General features: G+C 45.1%; 1 protein-coding gene across 2 annotated transcripts in view; it reads right to left on the reverse strand.

Moving 5' to 3' along the window:
• The window catches only part of LOC140425314 (antizyme inhibitor 2-like), a 64,563-nt gene that overhangs the window by 5,202 nt on the left and 38,891 nt on the right, over window positions 1–20,470 (reverse strand). Inside the window, exons 7-10 of one of the 2 annotated variants that reach the window (XM_072509469.1) lie at window positions 19,034–19,111; window positions 13,433–13,595; window positions 11,928–12,031; window positions 1,762–1,909 (exon numbers count right to left, since the gene is read on the reverse strand). In XM_072509469.1, the coding sequence (XP_072365570.1) occupies window positions 1,762–1,909; window positions 11,928–12,031; window positions 13,433–13,595; window positions 19,034–19,111 (493 nt within the window). Of the gene's footprint in view, window positions 1–1,694; window positions 1,910–11,927; window positions 12,032–13,432; window positions 13,596–19,033; window positions 19,112–20,470 lie in introns of both variants that reach the window. The other variant, XM_072509468.1, reaches the window with a different exon arrangement.

Consider the following 20,470-nt stretch of genomic DNA (forward strand, 5'->3'; position numbering starts at 1 on the left):
GGGTGATTAATGGATATGTGTCTTTAAGTCAAGCAGCAGAGAGAATGAGGAATTCAAAAGTTACAAAAGAGAACATTCTGCTAGCTTTGGACAGCAGAACTCAGACTCTGTGACATCCTAGAGATGGGGTGGGACTCAGTTTGTTTGGTTGGCTGGTAGCCAATGAATTGGCCGAAAGGCCAATGTGGTTGACTCTTAACTGTCCCTTCAAGAGAACTTAGGGATGGACAATAACTGCGAGGCCAGCAGACGACTCCCACATCCCATGAACAAATTTATTTTTTGAAGTTCTGCCTGGTAACAGGTGGTGATTGGATCCTGCCTGAGTGGGCTGATTTCCTGAGACCTAAGGAAAGTCTGCATGCTCAAAGGAAAGAATCATCTTTCTCTCTCCCTTGTGTTCTCTCCAGAAAAGCTGCCGTATTTCTGAAATTGCAGAGACGTGAAAACCTTGAACTGAAAGCAAAGTTTGAAGAGAAGAAAGGTGGTAAAAACAACTATCTAAATATCTTTTTACTTTCATCCTTATTTTTACACCCCTTCTCCTCTCTGTGTTTCTCTGTCTTATGTGTGCGCATGTATTGTGAGTGAGCAAGTTTAAGTGGAGTTAGGAATAAGATACTAGTTAACCTGTTGCATTTGCTGCTTATTTAATTCAAGTTATTGTTATGAATAAAGTTAATTGTGTTTATGTTTACAAACCTGGTGACTGTAGTTATTGGGCAGCTAAGGGCCAAAGGCTCTGGGTGTTTTTCGAAGATTGTGTTTCAAGATTTTAATTGTGTTGTGACTCTGGTCAAGTGGGGCTGGAATTGACCGTGCACTAGCCCGGGGGTCATAACAAAATTGAATATAAACGGCAGGTTGGTGAAAAAGCAGTGATTTTTCACTGTTTCTGTCTGGACTGTCTTCAGCTTCCAGGCGGGGTGGCTGATATGCGGGCGGTTGGTGTCTCTGATGGTGGTGTCCTTGATATGGGAGGTTTGGGTCACCCTCTTGTGTGCATGTTGTGGGAGGGTTGACCCAGCAATTCCCATTTGGGGGGATGGGAGGAGGGGGGTGGAGAGGGAGGATGCCCCCACCTGTCAGCCGGGGAGGGGTAGGATTTGCATTGTGGGGTGGACAGGGGCAAGTCTCCGGGATTTGCTATCCGGCAGCCTGCTTAAAATGGCGACCCAATGACGGAATCCGGAATGGAATCCTTTACGCTCTGGCCATGCATAAGTAAGGAGTCGCTTCTGGGCACCGCTCCTCCCGCCAGCGTAAACTAAAAGTGATTCACTTCCAGCGGGAGAATCGTCTCCCAAATGGTGCATCCTGCCCGAGGTGTGTGCTTGAGTATGTATCATTCCTCAGCAGGATGGGGAGACAACCCAAGGCGGTAATGTCGCTTCATTGGGGTTTTTGGCATTTCCTTAAGTGTGAACATTATTTATGCTTTCACCTTGCTGACTTGCACAATTTGTATACTGCCTGATCAGGAATCATGATTTGACTTTACTGCCCTTTGTGGAGTGCTAATTTGTTTTATTTAAATTTTTTTAAATGTTTTTGGGCACGTCTGACATTTCACTGCCAGCGGATGATTCACCCTCCTGGCCATCTGGACTCATAAAATTATTCTACAGAGTCAAAATTGTTCTTCTATGTCACCTCTCTGAAACAGGGTAGAAATTGAATTATTTTCTTCTTACCAGGTAACATTGCACATCACATAGTGTATTGGAGCACATTGAAAGCCACTGAAATTAGATGACATACTGATGCTATATGCTCCAATATTTTCAAAGATCAGCCAGTCTCCAATCTCCAGTTCCGGCAGCTTCCACCGATCACTGATATGATCTTGATTATCGGTGGTCGGTCCCCAAACCCTGCTGTTATACAGCTGTTGGTCAGGGCTGTGTTTCTGTTTGTGTAGGAAGGAAATCAGGTCAGGTTTCTTAATTTTAAAGTGCAGCTCCTCTGAGCATTTAAGTTTTCGTTTTATATTGCTGAAAAGAGAAACAAGCTACTGAAGCTTTTCATCGTGCACTCAGCAGGACAAACATGCGAATGCCAAATTTCAAACAATGACAACAATGTATACCACAGGAGAAAATGGTGCTAATTGTTTGGCAAGTCGACTGATTGGCTAAGGAGTTGCCATGGAGAAAACAACGGGGAACAACAGATTTGCCAAGTTGGAGGATAATTCCAAAGAAGGAGCGAACCTTGAACACCTTCCTTTTGTTTGCAAAGGACTGGTTCTACTTATGAACATATGTCACTTCCAGCAAATGTCAATGATCCATGTTATGAGAATGACAGGTTTTCTTAAATTGATTAGTGTAGTATTCATGCACTCATGATTATTCAGCAAACGCTGCCCAATTGCAGAATTAGTGGCCATGCATGAGCCCTCTTGCATGAGCCCTCTTGCACATTGCATGTCATAAAGTTGGCACTGCGCATGCTTGTCCAGTCACTTCTAGGGCAGCAGATTTCCTTCCCAAAAGGCCACTAGTGAAGCAAACTTTTTTTTTTTTTAAAAACAATAAATTCTAGCTGTCATGGTCAACGTTACTGAGACTAACTTTCAATTATCAACTGCATTAAATTCCACCAGTTGCCATGTTGCATTTTGAATATCTGCCCCCAGAGCCCTATCTGCTGGATTACCAGTCCAGTGACATTACAACTAGACCACCGTCTCCCCCTAATGTATTCCTGGGATGAATCAATAACGTACAAGAGACAATGAGCAAAATTACAGGATGGTCCCCATAAAGAGAATGGGGCAGTTGGTCACCCTTAATTGGCTGCCAAAATGCAATATCATAAGACAGAAGAAAGAGATAGGGTGGATAGAAAGGACCTATTTCCATCAATAGTGGTCAATGACCAGGGAACACAGATTTAAATAATTGGTAGAAGAATAAGAGGGGAATGAAAGAGTAATATTTTCACTGGAGATTGGTGGGGGTCTGGCACTCACTGCTTGAAAGAGTGGTAGAAGCAGAACCCCTCATATTTATAAAACACTTGGATATACAGTTGAAGAGCTGTAACCTACAGGGCTACAGGACAAGAGTTGGAATGACTCTTATCAACAGGTTCAGACACAATGAGCTGAACAGCTTCCATCTGTGTCAGAAATATTTTTTCTGTGTTTCAGGTTCAAGGGGCTGAGGATGAAGGAGAGAATTCGACCAGCTCATACAGATACAATTCAATCCCCACAGTAAATGTCTGCCTTATGTCCCACGGAGGCCCTAGGGCATCTTTCCAGGCTGGAGAGTGTAAATGCAGCATTACAAGCTTTCCTTGGCAGTTTGACATTTTCTGTTCTTATATATTTCGATTCCAAAATATATTTCTTCATAAAGATTGAAATTATTTCCGTGAATTCCATTTATTATTCCAATGCTTGCTAACATTGTGAGCTGCTATTGCTACTCATTTTCCCAATATCATTGCAATCCTCAAAAATCACCCTTGACCCATCTGTTTCCTATACCTACCAGACATTTTCTAATGTTCCCTTCGTCAATATGCTGTCACTTCCCAGGTGCATATTGATTTTCCCAACACTTCCATGTTTTCTTTGTTCTTTTACGGGATGTGGGAATTGCTGGTAGGAAAAGTATTAATTTCCCATTTCTAATTGTCCTTGTGGACATGGTGGTGAATCACCTTCTCGAGTCCATGTGGTGTAGGCGCACCCATAGTGCTATTAGGAAGGGAGTTCTGAGATTTTTGACTCAGCAATAATGAAGCAACAGCGATATAAAGTCAGGAAGTTGCGCGACTTGGAGGTGATCTTGGAGGTGGTGGTGCTCCCACCCAGATTACAACTCTGGATTTCAATTCGACCAAGGGCTCAGCTTCATTCATATCAGATCCACAAACAAGTGCATGGCTCACGTTTACTCCACCTTGCCTCCACTGCCATCTAAACCATTGCATCACTGCACTCCTATATTCTTGCCTTGTACCTGCTGGGTCTCCTGTGCTTTTACCCTAAATGCCTTTTGGTGAGGTGTCAGGTCTCCTCTGCCTCTATCCTAACCTTTATTACCACATGTTGTACCTCCTGTGCCTGCGCCATAACTCTTCATTATCTACTACACTTCCTGCGCCTATACCCTTAATTTTGCCTGCCACACTAGGAAATTGCTCAATGTCCTATAAGCAGACAGCTGCCCTTCACTGACACCTATGGCATATATTGACATTTCGGGAGCACCTGAACATTATGTTAGTGAGTTTACATTACGATACTGAACAGGTTCAGCACATTTATGTGTAGATGCACTTAATGGCAGTAACACAAACTGTGCAAGGAGCAAATATCAGATTAGCAATAGGAACCTATTCATAGAATGCTTTCAATATAGTCTCTCAAATCAGCACATTCGGGTAACAACCAGAGAGCAGATTATATTCAACTTGGTATTGTGTAATGTGACAGGATTAAGTAATATCCACAGAGTAAAGGCACTCTTGGGTAGCAGCAAAAACAATATGAGTTCCCGACCCTGGGAGTGGCCCCGTGTGGAGTTTGCACATTCTCCCTGTGTTTGCGTGGGTTTCGCCCCACAACCCAAAGATGTGCAGATTAGGTGGATTGGCCGTGCTAAATTGCCCCTTAATTGGAAAAAATTAATTGGGCACTCTAAATTTAAGAAAAAAACCCAATATGAGCAACTTTTACATTCAGTTTCAAAAGGAGAAGAATGGGTCTAAGACTGGTATTTTATATTTAAATAAAGGCAAAGATGCGGGCATGAAAGCTGAGCTAGCTAAAGTGAACTGGGATATTAGACTCGGTGATAGCTCAATAGAGAAGCAGCTGAAGACCTTCAGGGGAATATTTCAGAATACTGAGAAGTAGTATATTCTTACTATAAAGAAAAATTCTAAGGGGAGGATCCACTATCCGTGGTTAACTAAAGAGGTTAAGGTAAACATCAGACTTGAGGGAAAAGCAAATAACCATGCATAGGTGAGTGGCAGATCAGATGATTAGTCAGAATATAAAGAACAGCAGAGAAATTAGAGTACGAGAGGAAGCTAGCTGAAAAAGTAAAAATAGTAAGCAAGAGTTTCTACACATTGTTAAAAAGGAAAAGAGTAAGTAAAATTAATGTTTGACCTTGAGAGAGTGAGGATGAGGAGTTAATAGTCTATAATAAGAAAACTGCAGATGAAATGAGCAAATACTTTGCTTCTGTTTTCACTATAGAGAATACAAAAAACATTCCAGTATAACTATAAATCAGGAAATGGAAGGGGGAGAGGAACTTGGTGAAATTACAATCATTAGGGAAGCAATACCAAACAAACTGATGGAGCTGTGGGCTGACAAGTCTTCAGGTCCTGATGGACTTCATCCTAGGGTCTTAAAAGAGGTAGTTGGTACTAATTTTCAAAAATTTGCCGATTCTGGAAAGGTTCCATCAGATTGGAAAGTAATAAATCTAACTCTTCTATACAAGAAGGGAAGGAGGCAGAAAACAGGAAACTGTAGGTCATTTAGCTAACGTGTGTTGTGGGGAAAGTGTTAGCATCGATCACTAAGGAAGTTATAGCTAGGCAATGAGTAGGTTCTTTGAGGGGATAGAGCACAGCTGTGGGTAGTGTGTGGGGAGGCCCGCGAATCACGTCCACATGATCTCGGCGTGTCCAAGGGTGAAGGGGTTCTGGCAGGGGTTTGTGGATGTAATGTCCGAGGTGCTGGAGGTGGAGGTGGCCCCGAGTCCAGAGGTGGCAATATTTGGGGTGTCAGAAGATCCAGGAGTCCAGGGGGTGAGAGAGGCCCAGGGTTTGGCCTTTGCCTCCCTGATAGTCCAGAGGCAGATCTTGCTCAGGTGGCGGGACTCGGAGCTGCCGGAAGCGGGGGTGTGGGTGAGTGAACTGCCAGAATTCCTGAGGCTGGGAACGGTGAAGTTCATCTGGAGGGGTGCGGCAGATGGGTTCATTCGGAGGTGGAAGACGTTTATTGATTTCTTTAAGGAGGTTTGAGGGGTCAGCCCAGGTTCAATCCCAACCCCAGGTCACTGTCTGTGTGGAGTTTGCTCATTCTCCCCATTTCACCCCCACAACCCAAAGATGTACAGATTGGGTCATTGGCCACGCTAAATTGCCCCTTAATTAGGAAAAAAAAAAATCCTAATGATAAAAAGGGTGGGAGCGGTCAGCAGGTTGCGGGGGGGCTCGAAATGGGGGTGGTAAGAGGTTTAAAATGGGGAAGGCAGGATGGGGGATGGGGGTGGTATTATGGGAGAGGGGGGAGTAGGTATTGGTTGTTTTTAATGTTGTTTGGTTGTTCCGCTTTTGTTTGTTTACATGAAAATGCCCTGAATAAAATATATTTTTTTAAAAAAAGGATAGCAAAGAGGGGATGTCTGGATGGTAAAAGTAGGGAAAATCCCAAGATATCCTATAAATATATCAATGGAAAGAGGATAACCAGGGAAAGAGTAGGGCCCATGAGTGACCAACAGGGAAATCTGTGGGTGGAGCCAGAGGACATTGGTAGAGTGTTGAAAGAATATTTCATATCTGTCTTCACCCAAGAGAATGAGGAGGTAGACAGATTACTTGGGGAGAGAGACTGCGAGGTTCTTGAGCAAACTGTCATAAGGAGTGACAAGGTATTGGAGGTGTTGGCAGGCTTAAGAGTGGACAAATATCCAGGTCCGGATGAATTGTGTCCCAGGATGATGTGGGAAGCGAGGGAGGAGGTTTCAGGGGCTCTGACCCAAATTTGTAACTCCTCTCTGGCCACGGCAGAGGTGCCCGAGGACTGGAGAACAGCTACTGTGGTCCCACTATTTAAGAAAGGTTGAAGGGATAAGCCAGGGAACTACAGACCCACTGGTTTCACGTCAGTGGTAGGGAAACTATTGGAGAAATTTCTGAAGGAGATAATCTATCTCCACTTGGAGAGACAAGGTTTGATCAGGAATAGTCAGCATGACTTTGTCAGAGGGAGATCATGCCTAAAAATGTGATTGAATATTTTGAGCATGTGACCAGGTATGTTGATAGAGGGAGTACAGTTGATGTAGTTTACATGGATTTCAGCAAAGCCTTTGACAAGGTCCCACATGGGAGACTTACAAAGAAGGCAAATGCACATGGATACAGGGTAACTTGATAAGTTGGATTCAGGAGACAGGGTGATGAGAGACAGCTGCTTTAGTGACTGGAAGCGAGTGTCCAGTGGTGTACCACAGTGATCTTTACGGGGTCACCTATTGTTTAGCATTTATATAAATCACATAGATGACTATGTGGAGGGCAGGATCAGCAAGTCTGCAGATGATACAAAGCTTGGCCAGGTGGTTAAGTGTGGCTGAGTGTCTTGGGTTACAGGAAAATATAGACGGATTGGTCAAATGGGCAGAAAAGTGGCAGATGGAATTTAACCTTGAAAAGTGTAAGGTGATACTACTCTGGAAGCAGTAATGCGACAAGGAAGTATTCAATGAATGACATGACACTGGGAAGTTCTGAGGAACAAAGGGGCTTTGGCGTGTTTGTCCATAGATCTCTGAGGGCAGAAGGGCAGGTTAATAGGATGGTGAAAAATGCACATGGGACACTTGTATATATTAGGAGATGTGTGGTAAGGCCCTGTACTACAGGTACGGGGGTAGTCCCTGCCTTCTGGCTCCGCCCAGTAGACAGAGTATAAATATGTGTGCTCCCCATATAGCAGCCATTTCGCCAGCTGCTGTAGGAGACCACACATCTTGGTGTAATAAAGCCTCAGTTGTATTCAACTATCATCTTTGTGCAATTGATCGTGCATCAATTTATTACACTAAAGTTTTCAGGATCATAGATCATAGAATTTACAGTGCAGAAGGAAGCCATTCGGCCCATCGAGTCTCCACCGGCTCTTTGAAAGAGCACCCTACCTAAGTCCACACCTCCACCCTATTCCCATAACCCAGTAACCCCACCCAACACTAAGGGCAATTTTGGACACTAAGGGCAATTTAGCATGGCCAATCCACCTAACCTGCACATCTTTGGACTGTGGGAGGAAACCGGAGCCCTCGGAGGAAACCCACGCACACACGGGGAGAACATGCAGACTCCACACAGACAGTGACCCAAGCTGGGAATCGAACCTGGGACCCCGGAGCTGTGAAGCAATTGTGCTAATCACCATGCTACCGTGCTGCCCCAGGAGATGGACATCCGCATCAAGCCAGATCGCCTGCAGCTGGATCCATAATCAAGCAACGCCAAAAAGGACTTTGAACATTGGCTAGCTTGTTTCGAAGCGTACATAAGGTCTGCACCAGACCCAATTCTGGAAGCTCAGAAGATCCAGATCCTCTATTCGCGGATGAGCTCCAACGTTTTTCCACTTATCCAGGACCTATGATGAAGCCATGGCGCTACTGAAAGAGAACTACGCCAGCGGTCGAACACGCTCTTCGCCAGACACATACTCTCTACTCCTAGTCAGCTTCCTGGTGAGTCCGTAGAAGATTTCTGGCGTGCTTTAATTCCCCTGGTCAGAGACTGTGACTGTCACGCCGTTACGGCCACGAAACATTCGAGCCTCCTCATGCGGGACGCTTTCGTCATGGGGATAGGGTCAGACGACATCCGCCAGCTATCAATGACAATCGCCTTGCGCAATATCCTCGGCTACACCCCAGGCCGCGTAGTCCACTCCTCCTACGCATCGTGGACTCCGCTGACGGCCGACCCACCAGGGACCACACTCAGCCAATCCTACACTTGTGCCACGTGCCAGCCAGCCAACCCCGGGGGCCCCAGATGTTACTTCTGTGGGCAGCAAAAACACCCCTGCCAACACTGCCCGGCACGCAGTGCCCTTTGCAAGGCCTGCGGCAAGAAGGGGCACTTTGCCGCGGTGCGCCAGACCCGCTCAGTTGCCGCGAGCACCCCGACCCCCCCCTCGTATGGACCACGCGCGGCCAGGGACACCGCCATCTTCCCCTCCTCGGATCACATGCGGCCCATGGGCGCCTGCATCTTTTTCAATCCCCGCCACGTGCGGCCCGTGGGTGCCGCCATCTTGTCCACCTCAGGATCGTCAGGCACCGCCATCTTGTCTCCCCCACGGCACATGGGCGCCACCTTCGTACCAGGACCCGTGCCCCCCGGACACCCCATCGTCCGACACCAGCGGCGACTCGTCTCAGTCACGATTGACCAGTCTCGCCCGCACAATCTAGCCACCGCCTCAACAAGCGTGAAGATCGATGGGCACGAGATCTCCTGTCTGCTGGACTCCGGGAGCACCGAAAGCTTCATTCATCCCGATACGGTAAGGCGCTGCTTCCTCGCGGTACACCCCGCCAATCAAAGAATCTCCCTGGCCTCCGGGTCGCACTCCATAGCGATCCGGGGGTACAGTATAGCCACGCTCACGATCCAGGGCGTAGAATTCAGCGGCTTCTGTCTCTACGTCCTCCCCAACCTCTGCGCTGCCCTGCTACTCGGCCTGGACTTCCGGTGTAACCTCCAGAGCCTAACATTGAAATTCGGCAGGCCCCTATCACCCCTTACTGTGTGCGGCCTCGCGACCCTAAAGGTCGACCCCCTTCTCTATTCGCAAACCTAACCCTGAATTGCAAACCCATTGCCACCAGGAGCAGACGGTACAGCACCCAGGACAGGAGCTTCATCAGGTCCGAGGTCCAGTGGCTGCTTTGGGAAGGCATCATCGAGGCCAGCAACAGCCCCTGGAGAGCCCAAGTGGTAGTGGTGAAAACTGAGGAGAAACACCGAATGGTCATGGACTACAGCCAGACCATCCATCGGTACACACAGCTCGGCGCGCACCCCCTCCCACGCATATCTGATATGGTCAATCAGATTGCAAAGTACCGGGTCTTCTCAACTGTAGACCTAAGATCCACCTACCACCAGCTCCCTATACACTGCCTTCGAGGCAGATGGCCACCTCTACCAAATTCTTAGGGTTCCCTTCGGCGTCACCAACGGGGTCGCGGTCTTCCAAAGGGAGATGGACCGAATGGTCGACCGGTACGGGCTGCGGGCCACTTTCCCGTACCTAGACAATGTCACCATCTGCGGCCACGATCAGCAGGACCATGATACCAACCTTGCCAAATTTCTCCACACCGCCACTCTCCTAAACCTCACCTATAACAAGGAGAAATGTGTATTCAGCACGAACCGCTTAGCCATCCTCGGCTATGTGGTCCAGAACAGAGTTCTGGAGCCCAACCCCTCATGGAATTCCCCCTTCCCCACTGCCCCAAGGCCCTCAAACGCTGCCTGGGGTTCTTTTCTTACTACGCCCAGTGGGTCCCAAACTATGCAGACAAGGCCCGTCCACTCATCCAGTCCACTCTTTTCCCCCTGATGGCCGAGGCTCAACAGGCCTTCAACCGTATTAGGGTCGACATCGCCAAGGCCACAATGCACGCAGTCGACGAGACGTTACCCTTTCAAGTGGGGAGTGATGCATCAGACGACGCTCTAGCCGCCACCCTCAACCAGGCAGGCAGGACCGTGGCATTCTTTTCATCAACACTTCATGCCTCCGAAATTCAACACTCCTCCGTCGAAAAAGAGGCCCAGGCTATCGTTGAAGCTGTGCAGCATTGGAGGCATTACCTGGCCGGCAGGAGATTCACTCTTCTCACTGACCAACGGTCGGTAGCTTTCATGTTTAACAACACACAGCAGGGCAAGATCAAAAACGATAAAATCTTGCGGTGGAGGATCGAGCTCTCCACCTACAACTACGAGATTTTGTATCGCCCCGGTAAACTCAACGAGCCCCCCGATGCAGCAGCCTGAGGTACATGTGCCAGTGCATAGGTGGACCGTCTTTGGACTCTGCACGGACTCAATTTTAACAGGGGGTGAATGTGATAATCACCACTGTTGTATATATTAGGAGATGTGTGCTAAGGCCCTGTACTACAGGTACGGGGGTAGTCCCTGCCTGCTGGCTCCGTCCAGTAGGTGGACTATAAATATGTGTGCTCCCATACAGCAGCCATTTCGCCAGCTGCTGTAGGAGGCTACACATCTTAGTGTAATAAAGCCTCAGTTGTATTGAACTCTCGTCTTTGTGCAATTGACCGTGCATCTGGAATGAGTGGGTTTTCTAATGAGGAAAGGTTGGACAGACTGGGCTTGTTTCCACTGGATTTCCAAAGAGTGCGGGGCAACTTGATTGAAGTATATAAGATCCTGAACAGTCTTGACGTGGAAAGGATGTTTCCTCTTGTGGACAAGTCCGGAACTAGGCGGCACTCCTTTAAAATAAGGAGCCCCCTTTTAGGACAGAGATGAGAATTCTTTTCACTCAGAAGAATTTGCGACTTTGGAACTCTCTGCCTCAGAAGGCAGTGGTGTAGGGGGGTATCATTGAATATTTTTAAGGCTGAGGTAGATAGGTTCTCTTGGTGATCGGGGTTAGATGGGAATGTGGAATTCGAAACACAAAAAGATCAGCTGTGACATTATTAAATGGTGGAGCTCAAAGGACCCAATGGCCTACTGTGTTCCTAGTTTGTATGTTAGTGTATTAGGTCCAGCTTCTTCTCATTTCTTTAGTCTATGCACCCTGGAGCTCCTTACAATTATTTTGCAAGATCTTTTCTCGTAATTTATGTATAAAAACACAAATATCTCATGGCACATGAGGTAAGTGATGTTAAGACAGTAACCTCCTTTAGATTCCCTGTAAACTGTGAACTAAGGGTACCATAAGGTTGAACTGATTTACCTCAAACAGAGTTGCAAGAGATTTAGCTTAAGTAAAGCAGTAACAAACTCGGCAATATAAATTAACAAATGTATTTATATTGGAAGTTAAATGCTAGGTAGGAAATAACATTTCATTTGTCGGTATCTGCACAGTAGAGCTATTACCAGTACTAATAACAAGTACAGTAAATAAAGCTGCTTACTTTGCACAGAAGTGGCTTCAAGTTGTGATCAAAATCAAGCAATGAACCAAAATTTCCATCATTCAGATAATACATGATAACCTTCTTATTGTCAGCCTCCTTGTCTAGAATTACAAACTTATCAATAACATCAATGAACAGATTCGGCAAAATTGCAGTGCAATAATTTAAAAAGGAAAGAAACATAACATAAATTATGACAAAAGGCAAAGGTTTACTCTTTTCGCTCCCAAGTCAGGATTGCAGGGTGGAGAAATTCCCAACTCCATAAACCAGACTCAGGAGAAAGTGCTCTAGAAGGTCTGACTATTTTTCTGGTGAAGGTGTGCTCCAGAGGGCGAAAAAAAGAGGGTGTCCTAATCTGGATTTGGGCTCCAGTAAACAGTGTGGAGGCAGCCACAGGGTTGCCAGGGGTAGAATCAGGTTGTGTGAAAGGCCAGCGTTGGCGCTCCAGCACTTGTAAGAGAAAAAAAACAAAAAAACAGCCCTTTAGCCCTCACCCCTCACACCCCTTTATACCGTCCATACATACTCCCCATTCTCCATCCATGCCAACCCATGCCAACTCTTACCTCCCATCTTTCTCCATGGCCCTCATACCTTCCATTCCAATGTATGGCCCTCTATCCACCTCCCATAGCCACTCCCATGCCAACCTATGCCCCTCAGGGCAGCACGATAGCTCAGTGGTTAGCACTGCTGCCTCACGGCGCCAAGGACCCAGGTTCGATCCAGGCCCTGGGTCACTGTCCGTATGGAGTTGCACATTCTCCCTGTGTTTGCGTAGGTTTCGCCCCCACAACCCAAAGATGTGCAGGGTAGGTGGATTGGCCACGCTAAATTGCCCCTTAATTGGAAAAAATGAATTGGGTACTCTACATTATTTTTTAAAAATAGAACCTATGCCCCTCTACCTATCCCCCGTGGCCCTCCTAACCAGCTCAGCCCATGCTCTGATACCCATCCCTGTGATCCATTATAGCCCCTGTTCAAATTTAGTGCCAAGCCATGCCCCACCCTTTTCTCTTACACCCTCCATGCCAACTCACCACTAATATATACCATGGGCTGACCTCAGGGCCCATGCTGAGATTAAATAAAGTTCTAAGTGTCCATTTATGATACTGTTTAACAAATGCGCTCATTGATAAAAACCCATTCACTATAATTAAATTCCTTCAACTACTTGTAAAAAACAAGCATTTGTATTCACGGCCCCACATCATACACTTTATAACCACTTGGAGCTGTCAAACTGTAAATTGACAGGCAGCTACTGTGATAGATTGTGAAATCAGTTATAAATCACAAATTTTTCTTTTTCAATCTTGTTCATTTCATATTAACACTCTACGTCCCACCTGAGAGAATAAACAGGATATCTGTTATAGGTTCACTTGCTAATGGCCATCAGCCATTTGAAATTTCTCTGCAAGCTGAATTGATTCACACTCTGTTCCTTTCTTCCAATGAAATGTGCTGCAATAATGATTTTAAAAACTTACCATCGGAGCATAATTGTTCATTTTTAACTATTTTTCTACCAATAATATTCACAGCCAATGTGAATGTGGATGCCACGTAGTATGTTCCAGGTTCAGCAATTATCTGGACTTGACTTTCTTCAGGAAAATAAATGTCCAGTGCATGATTGATCACTGTTGCCATCTGAAACAGGCAAATAATCGAGGTTAATAACAGATTAGTTTAAAGAGTTAGAATGAATAACAAAGGATTTGTATGCACATCTTTTGAAAAGAGGTAGAAAGAAAAATTGAGAGAGAAAAATATTACTTGCATTCATACAATGCCATTCATATCCTCAGACAATCCTGAGCCTTTTCCAACTGCATAGGGCCCACGTCGTCAACATGGACCCAGGTCCACGGGCAACCTAGCCATTCCCAAGTGTGGAGAGTGGCCGACGAAGGCAGGGACTGTTGCGTTCAACAGGGGTTTCACCGCTGTACTGACTTTTCGATACCTTTATCGATGCCTGGCCATCATAGACAGCTGCTTGTCAGCATCTTCATCTTTGGCGGGATGGTGGCCCACAATATCACACCACCCTCGCAAGTCAGTTCATCTTGACGGTTAAATAGGGTCTCATGGTCCCACCCGGTCTGTATCATCCTCTTTACTTTCAACAATATGGGTCCCTCTGGGTCCAGTTACGAATGTGTCCAGCTGATACTGGCAAGGTGTCTAAGGAATTCAAGGCCCATACAATCTCCTGGGGCACTAGTGGAGGCAGTACACTTTTCAGCTGAGGGAGTCACGTGATGAATGTAAGAAATTGTTATATACTCTCTTTTATGCTTTGTTGTAGTAAAGTTATTAAAAACCCAGGGTTAAAATACATACAAACAGGATGTCTGCTAAAGTTGTGATTAAGGGTTCGTAAAAGTGAGGAATTAACTTTTTTTTTAAAAATTAAAGTACCGAATTCTTTTTTTTTTCAAATTAAGGGCAATTTAGCATGGCCAGTCTATCTACCCTGCACATCTTTGGGTTGTGGGGGTGAGACCCACGTAGACATGGGGCGAGGTAATCACTGATTTTAACCATTTACTTGTTTACATATAGATGGCTATGGAATATTGTTTATAGAAAGGAAGTTTCCTGGGTTGTAGATAATTAATGAGGGGTGATAGCGAGAACTAACTAAGCAGGTCATGAGACATCTTAGTAGGATTTGAGACTGATAAGACAGAAGGATTTTCAGGTTGTTTCTGAAAGGGTCTCTCCCCAAAGGTCTGCACAGAGAACAGCAAGGAAGGCAGATTGCTAATTTTATTTATGAGTGGATTTTGAACTGTATTGGGTTGCTTTGTTGGAATATAAGAGGGCAGGTGTAGATAGTGAGTAGAAGTTTTTCCTTTTTATTAAACAACTGTTCAACTGTTAAGTTTGAAGCTATTCCTTAGATGTTAAGGTGGTTAATTCTGTGTTTAAATTAAAGTTTGTTTTAACATAAGAAGTACCCATTGGCCAGAGTCATCACTCCTTGAGTGAAGTATCCTTTCCTCACAGTTTTACAAATTGCAAATTGTTTGGATTTCTTATCCACTATCTTAACAAAAATTGGAGTCTGGTCTGGTATCCTAACAGTCGGCTCAGTGCATCTGCAGTGGCAATCTGCATCCCTGGCCAGTGTTGGAAGGCATAATTGTGGGTTGCAAGCAGTAAGGCCTAATGCTGCACCCTAATCAAAGCTATTGGTAGCATTGGTTTGTTCTCCCTCAAAGGGCCCAAGAGAGGCTTATGGTCGGTAAGTATTTTGAATCATTGTCCATACACTTATTGGTAGAATTTCTTCACACCTTATATAATAGCTAAACCTTCTTTCTTGATTTGAGCATAGTTCAGCTGCACTTCTGAAAGAGTCCTCGAGACAAAGGTGATGGGTGCTCTGAACCATTTCCCAACAAATGGAATACGGTTGAAATGAACCAAAAGGTTCAAGAATTACAAAGCTTGCTTCACCACTCAAAAAACTTCTTGTGGATCCCTCCATTGCCATCGTTGATGTGCCTTTGGCAGGTGGTGTAATGGTGCCTATGTTGTGGCTCACTTTGAAATGAATCTGCCATAATAATTTACCTTGCCAAGGAAAGATTTCAGCTCACTTACATTCTTGGGTGCTGGGACTTACGGATAGCCTTGACGTTCTCCTGGAGGGGATGCAACCTTCTCATATCAGTGCAGAAACCTAAATAGGTCACTTCTAATGCCTGGAATGTACATTTTCCTGTTTTGAGGTGGACCCACGAGTCCCAAAACCTTCTTAACACTTCCTCCAGTTGGATATGTGCTCTTCAGTGCCAGTGCCGGTGATTAGAATGTCATTGAGGTAGACCATCACCTTGGGAATTTCTTTGACAACATTTTCCATCATGCGTTAGAAAATATGCAGGCTGATGTAATACCAAAGGGCAACACCATGTACTCAAAAAGACCATTATGGGTGTTTACGATGGCAAACCTCGGAGACTCTTTGTCCAATTCTAATTGAAGGTATATATGTCTGAGATCTAATTTATAATTGGTGAGGCTTCCCGCCAGCTTCATCCTCAATCCAGAGTATCGGGTACCTGTCCACCTGGGCAGCCTGATTTATGGTTAGTTTGTCATCCAACACAAATTCTTATTGAATTATCTGGCTTGTGAATGGGAACTACAGTGGCTGCCCATTTGGAGAACTGAACCAGTCTGATTATGCCCAGTCCTTCTAATCCCTTAAACGCAGCTTCAACCATCTGATGCTGGGCATAGGGAACTGGTGTGGCTCTAAAGAACTTGGGCATAGAATCTGGATTGACGTAGATTTTGGCTTTGACATTTTTAATTTGGCCTAGTTCGTTGTGCAAACCTTCTCAGGACATCTTGAAGGACGCTGTTGTGAATTTTAAAATCGATTTGATTTTCTATAACCAGTCCCTTCCCATGAGGCTGTATCTGCACCCTTCCACAACAACCAGGGGCAGAGGGACCTCTTGCTCTTTACAAGCGTTGGTGGTCCCAAGGATTTTCAGGATTTCCCCAGTGCAAGTGTAAAGCTTGGCTGTGGTTCAGTTCAAGTTTGATCTCTGCCACAGATATACTTGAAAGCCCGTTCCCCCACAACATTCCTCGAGGCCCACATGTTGACTTCCATTGCCAAAGGTTTTCCGTTTACCTTCAGGATAATTTCAATTGGGGCCGTCTTATTCAACTGGACTGCAATCAAATGACACACTGCATGTTCCTCTTCAGAACTCCTCTCCACTAAGTTCCGTGATGCTGTGGACTGCTGCTTTTTTTTGTACTGGCATGCTTTGCCTCACGTGGCAACATGCTTGATTATTGCCACTTCGATTACATTGGAAACACACAAACCCGCGACAGTGGCAGGTCACTTGGGGATGCACCCCCCGACTCCTCCCTCCCGCCATAACAATAGCAGTCCACCTGTGTCTTAGGTTGATAGCCTGTACTTTTCTCAGTCGTTTGAGTCCGGTCCAGTCCCAAGGACCATACCTGGTTCTCTGCTGTGCCTGTTAATCCTGCCGCACACCTTACAGCCATACCACCTCAAACTTAGTTGACCTCCTCTTCAGCCATGTTTTGGAGCTCAATGGCGCCTTTTCTGGTGCACCCCATCACCTGAGCTATTTTATCGCATTTTCCAATGTTATGATAGTTTCAGCCAGGTGTATCTTTTGAATACTGAGATTATGGATCCCACAAACCAACTGGTCACGCAGCATATCACTAAGTGCGTCCTGAACACTCAAGTGCTCAACACGCTGACAAAGCCTGGCTACTAAGGCTGAGATGAAGTCTTTATGGTCCCTAACTGCGGCGTTAAATTTATAACGTTGGAGGATAATTGAGAACCTAGGGTTAAAGTGTTCTTTGACCAACTGGATTATTTGAACGAAGGTCTTTGAATCAGGTGCCTCCGGGGACTTGAGCTTCCTAGTTACATAATAAATTTAGGGCCCGCAAACTATCAGAAGTATCACCTTCTGCTTATCTTCCCCTGTGATCTCGTTCATGGTCAAGAAATAGCGGAACCGTTCAACGTACTGGCTCCAATTTCTAGTCCCTTGGTAAAATGGGTCTAGTTTACTAATGATAGGCATTTTCACTCATGTTTTGATGGTTCCTGACTCTCGTTGGTCCTTCTTTCCCTTTCCAATTATTCCTTCCTTCTCCCTTCGAATCACAAAGTATTGCACGCTATATTCAAAGCTTTTACCTCGTCACCAATGTGATGACTCGTGAAACACTCTGGAAGCTCCCAGTAGTAACAACGGGGTTTATTAATGAAAGGTAAAGGCTGGTAATTATACAAGCACAGAAACAATAGGATGGGTTTCCAGTTCCGGGGTCTACACTACCCAGACCCCTTCTCCCAGTGCCCCGCGCAAACGCACTATTGGCCATGGTTCACGCACTCCCGTGCGATTGGCCCCGAGCTGGTATTGTGGTCTTTTGTAAAGGTGGGAATAAAGAATCCATGGTTGGATCCTGCATGGGTGCAGATGGGTTGGTATCTGAGGAGAGGAGGCAATGGCATATCACTGGTCCTGCTAGAGTTGAGGGAGATTTATACTGGTGCGTGCCTAAACATACACGGAATATCTATCCTGAACTCTCGTGATAATTGCGAGCAGATGCAACGTGTGAAGGTGTGCACCATTTTACCATGTTTTCATAGCTTCATCCCGTTTCTCCTTTGGTCTCTGGTCAGACTTTTAGAGGCATCTAGCTCTGTCTAACGATTGTATAGAACCAGTTATAATGTTGTTCTCCTACCCCCCTCTGTATTCATGTATGTTGAGCCATTTTCTCCTTGCTTACTGCGATGTATGCAACCATCTTGTAATTTTGTTGCATTGTTCGCAAAAATGTAAAACTTTAATAAATATACTTATTTTAAAAAGTCAAAGGGGAAGAAACATTTTTAATCGGAGAACTTTTTAATTGCCAGATTAATGTATGCCTAGATATTGATATAGAAAAGTATTGTTTGCATTTGATTTCTGTATTCGCACCTATTTCGTGACACGAAAATGGGGTGCCGATAGGATGAGAATGTTTGGGGATCCCCGATGCTCTTGTTACGTCACTGGGGGTTCCACGGCTCAAAAAGGTTTTGGAAACCCTGAGCTGGAAGGACACGGGCAACAGACACATGGGACAACACAACATGGAGATTCCCCTCCAAGTCACTCACCATCCTGACTTGGAAATATATCCCCTTTCCTTCACCATTACTAGGTCACAATCCACGAACTCCCTCCCGAACAGCACTGTGTACCTGCACCACATGGATTGCAGTGGTTTAAGAAGGAAGCTCACCACCACTTCCTCAAGGACAATTAGGGATGGGCAATAAATGCGAGCCGAGCCAACGACACCCACATTCTATGAATGGATTAAAAAATAAGGATATGCAAATCATACTTCTTAGGATGGACATGAGGAAAGTTTCAAAGAGATCGAGATTTGGATGGTGTCTAAGAGATTCTGAAGGGAAGGTCAAAATCATCAGTTCATAAAAGTATTTTAAAAGTTTCAAAGGGAAATTTATGAAAATGCTGCCGACTTCACTGTACCTCCTCAAACAAAATGTGATCAGCACCAGTAAAACCACCTCCAATGTCAAGCAAATTCATGTGGAATCCAAGGTCAATCTGCAAAGTGATTTAAAAATAAATAAATAAACAATCTGTCCAAGAAAAACCCTCACACACTGCACAGTAAGAAAATAGATGTTGCTATGTCTGCATCAACGTGGATTTTGTTTTACAATTTCTGAATATTATAAAGCACATTTGATAAACACCCTTTTACGGTTTGCTGGAGCTCTGAATGATAACATCCAGGCAGTGAACATTCAGCACAGCTGGATTAAGAATCCTTGGGACCATGGGCATTAGGGGAATCTAGGACTGCCCTGCATTCCTGCAGGCCTGCATCCAAACCCAAGCATGTAGTAAAATGAATGAAGAAATATACCTGTAGAATGTTTAATCACTGCACTAGTATTGAAAAATATTACATCACAGTATTTCACCTTAGAAATAAAAACTGCTCTTGGAGTGGTTCTATTTTTGCCTGAAGGTATTTATAGTGACTATTTTATTAAAAAGTAAAATAGAGTTGAATTACAGAATGTTCTCCCTGTGTCTGTGTGGGCTTCCTCCAGTTTCGTCCCACAGTCCAAAGATGTGCGGGTTAGGTGTATTGGCTATGATAGATTGCCCCTTAGTGTCCAAAAGGTTAGGTAGGTTACTAGGTTACGGGGTTAGAGCAGTGCTCTTTCAGAGGTTCGGTGCAGACTTGATGGGCCGAATGGCCTCCTTCTGCACTGTAATGATTCTATGCTTTTATGGGCCCAGCTCTCTGTAAAAGTTACTCAGATGGCCCCATTTCCCTGCCTTTACCCTGCATATTTTTCTCCTCAGATTATTATTCAATTCTGTGTTGAAGGCCTCTCATCTGCCTGTGCCACACTCTCTGTTAAGCATTTCAGATCCAAACCATTGCTGCCTAAAATGTTTCCCCTCATGCCATCATTGTTTATTTTGCCAATCAGTGCCCTCTGCTTCTGGCAAAGAGAACAATTTCTCACAATTTACTCCGTCCAGACCCCCCTCGTGATATTGACCGCCTCTATCAAATCTCCTCTCAATCTTTTCTTCACCAAAGAGAACAGCCCCAGCTTCGCCAATATACCCTTGTAATTCTCTCATCACGGAAACATTCTCGAGAATCTTTTCAGCATCCTCTCTAATGCCCTCAACACCTTTCCTAAATCATGGTGCCCAGAATTAGGCACAATACTCCAGTTGAGCTTGAAGCAGTTTTGACAAATGTTTACACTAGTGTTCTCTGTGTGATTATATAGAAGTAAGAGACAAATTCATTTAAGTAGTGTAAATAAATCTTTAGCTTTGTTTAATATAAAAGGTAGTTGTGGTCTTTGTGAACACTACGCCAACCATCGTGGGATCTGAACCACACAAAGAACACTACATGGTACCCGGAAG

This window comes from Scyliorhinus torazame, chromosome 6, assembly GCF_047496885.1.
Source record: "Scyliorhinus torazame isolate Kashiwa2021f chromosome 6, sScyTor2.1, whole genome shotgun sequence".
Taxonomy (NCBI): Eukaryota; Metazoa; Chordata; class Chondrichthyes; order Carcharhiniformes; family Scyliorhinidae; genus Scyliorhinus; species Scyliorhinus torazame.